This window comes from Aphidius gifuensis, linkage group LG6 (assembly GCF_014905175.1).
Source record: "Aphidius gifuensis isolate YNYX2018 linkage group LG6, ASM1490517v1, whole genome shotgun sequence".
Taxonomy (NCBI): domain Eukaryota; kingdom Metazoa; phylum Arthropoda; class Insecta; order Hymenoptera; family Braconidae; genus Aphidius; species Aphidius gifuensis.
In genome coordinates this window covers 16,459,094-16,460,955 of record NC_057793.1, presented here as the reverse complement: position 1 = coordinate 16,460,955, position 1,862 = coordinate 16,459,094, and the positions used below count along the sequence as shown (strand labels likewise).

Genomic DNA, 1,862 nt, shown 5'->3' with positions numbered 1-1,862 from the left:
TCAAAGACCATGAATCATATTTTCAATGACAATATTATGCAATATGGGATTTACGTTTGAATTAGGAATTTCTGCCACAATGAACTTATTAACTTTTTCAGGAGTGGTCATTTTATCATTACTATTTAAAGTAACTAATAAATGTACATGTAAAAGTCCACGTTTTTGATATTTAACTACGTAAACAAATGCAGGTACTTTACCGAATAACTGTTGCTTTTTTATTACTGTTATAAGTTCATTCTTTTTTATATCAAACACTTTTGAAACAATGTCTGGTCTGTCAGATGCAATTTGGCCGGGTAATAAATTTTCTTTGATTTCTCGCCAATTCGGACTACACGTCATAGTTATAAAAAGATCAGGTTTACCAAATTTCCTAACAATAGCCATTGCATCTTGATAATATTGCAACATATTACATGGAGAACCTGTAAATGATGATGGCAGAATCACCATTTTTCCTACGTGATTATCTGATTCTTCGGCTGTCCATTGTAAATGATCAATCAATCCTCTATAACTATCAGCACGAATTTTTTGTTGATTTAATCGACAAAAAGTCATTCGATCTTTTTCAATTTTGACATAACTATCAACGACCCATTGCTAAAATAATCTACCGCCCTTTATAATAATGTTCTTTCCTCTTGTAGCCATTCTATGTTTTGTATATGCTGCTCGAGATACGCGTTTTTGTTTATTCACGCACGATAATTTGTCATGCCACCCTCTTGTACCATGAGGGTAATACATTGGATAAACCCAAGGTTCAAAATTGGGGTTCATTGAACTAATTATTTCTAATATTCTAGTCTGTTTATTTCGTATCGATACATAAGACTCTGGTATCTCACCATCAGCAGTCGTTGTAAAAATAGCAGCAACCTCTTTAACTCTTTGATCATTGTATCGTCGCTCATCTATTCCTTGCCTGTTCAAAAAAATCAAATTTATTTCAGGTTCAGGTTCTGATGGATTATTGTTTTTGGCCTGACGTATTTCTTCATGCATCATTTGATAAGATCGAGCATAAATATTGCATTCTTGAAGAGCTTTATCAATGGCATCAACAATTTGTCTATTCAACTGTGAAGATTCATTACATCGGATATTAGATGATTCATTCTGGTCAACAATAAATAGTTGACCATATGCTGGTGAATCATTAGATTCGGGGTACAGAAACGTATTCAATTGATAATAAATTTGACCATGTATTTTTAAACAATAAGGACCAGGGCGACTGTTAGGGTTAAAATGAACTAAGTTTGCATTGAATGAAGCAAAAGCAAATGAACTATTATAGCATCTTATCTTTCCTAAAAAATGTTTAGATAGTAGATAACCACCTGGCAAAGCTTCAAGAGAGACTTCACCATGACTACAACAATCATTGAATGAATTTTCCTTGTTCCCTGGTTCTTCCACTTTAAAATGTTTCTGATGTATTTTTGTGTATGGTACATCACCATCTTGCCCAATTAGACCATGGAAGTTTCGTGTTAAACAATTATTAATTGTTTTAAATTGTGGTAGTATACTGAACCATGGTCTAGTTGTAGTTGTATTTGCAACAAAAGTTTTAAAATGGAACGTTTTCTACGTAAAAAAAAACTATAAAAATCGAATATAATTATTGTTTTTTATCACGAATATAATCGTAAATATATGATAAACAAAAAAAAAGAACTAATCTTTGCTGTTCGATATCTCGAAAACCATTCGAGATATTAAATTTGTAAATCAGTCATTTTTTTCTGCTTGAAACCTGCTCCTCAGTTTACTCATGACCATCACCATGGCAATTTTATCATTGCTTGACTTTTTTTTAAATTTACACGATAAAAAAATCTCTAAAA

At 31.8% G+C, this 1,862-nt stretch overlaps 1 protein-coding gene across 1 annotated transcript; it reads right to left on the bottom strand.

The window, feature by feature from the left end:
• LOC122859897 lies at positions 1-567 on the bottom strand. Its single transcript, XM_044163580.1, has one exon. It carries the CDS (start codon positions 565-567, stop codon positions 1-3), a length of 567 nt encoding a protein of 188 aa, XP_044019515.1.
• Positions 568-1,862: the final 1,295 nt, after the last annotated feature.

Bases quoted from the DNA above. Each gene is read 5' to 3' on its own strand.
- LOC122859897 (XM_044163580.1), bottom strand. From the start codon at position 567: ATGACTTTTTGTCGATTAAATCAACAAAAAATTCGTGCTGATAGTTAT.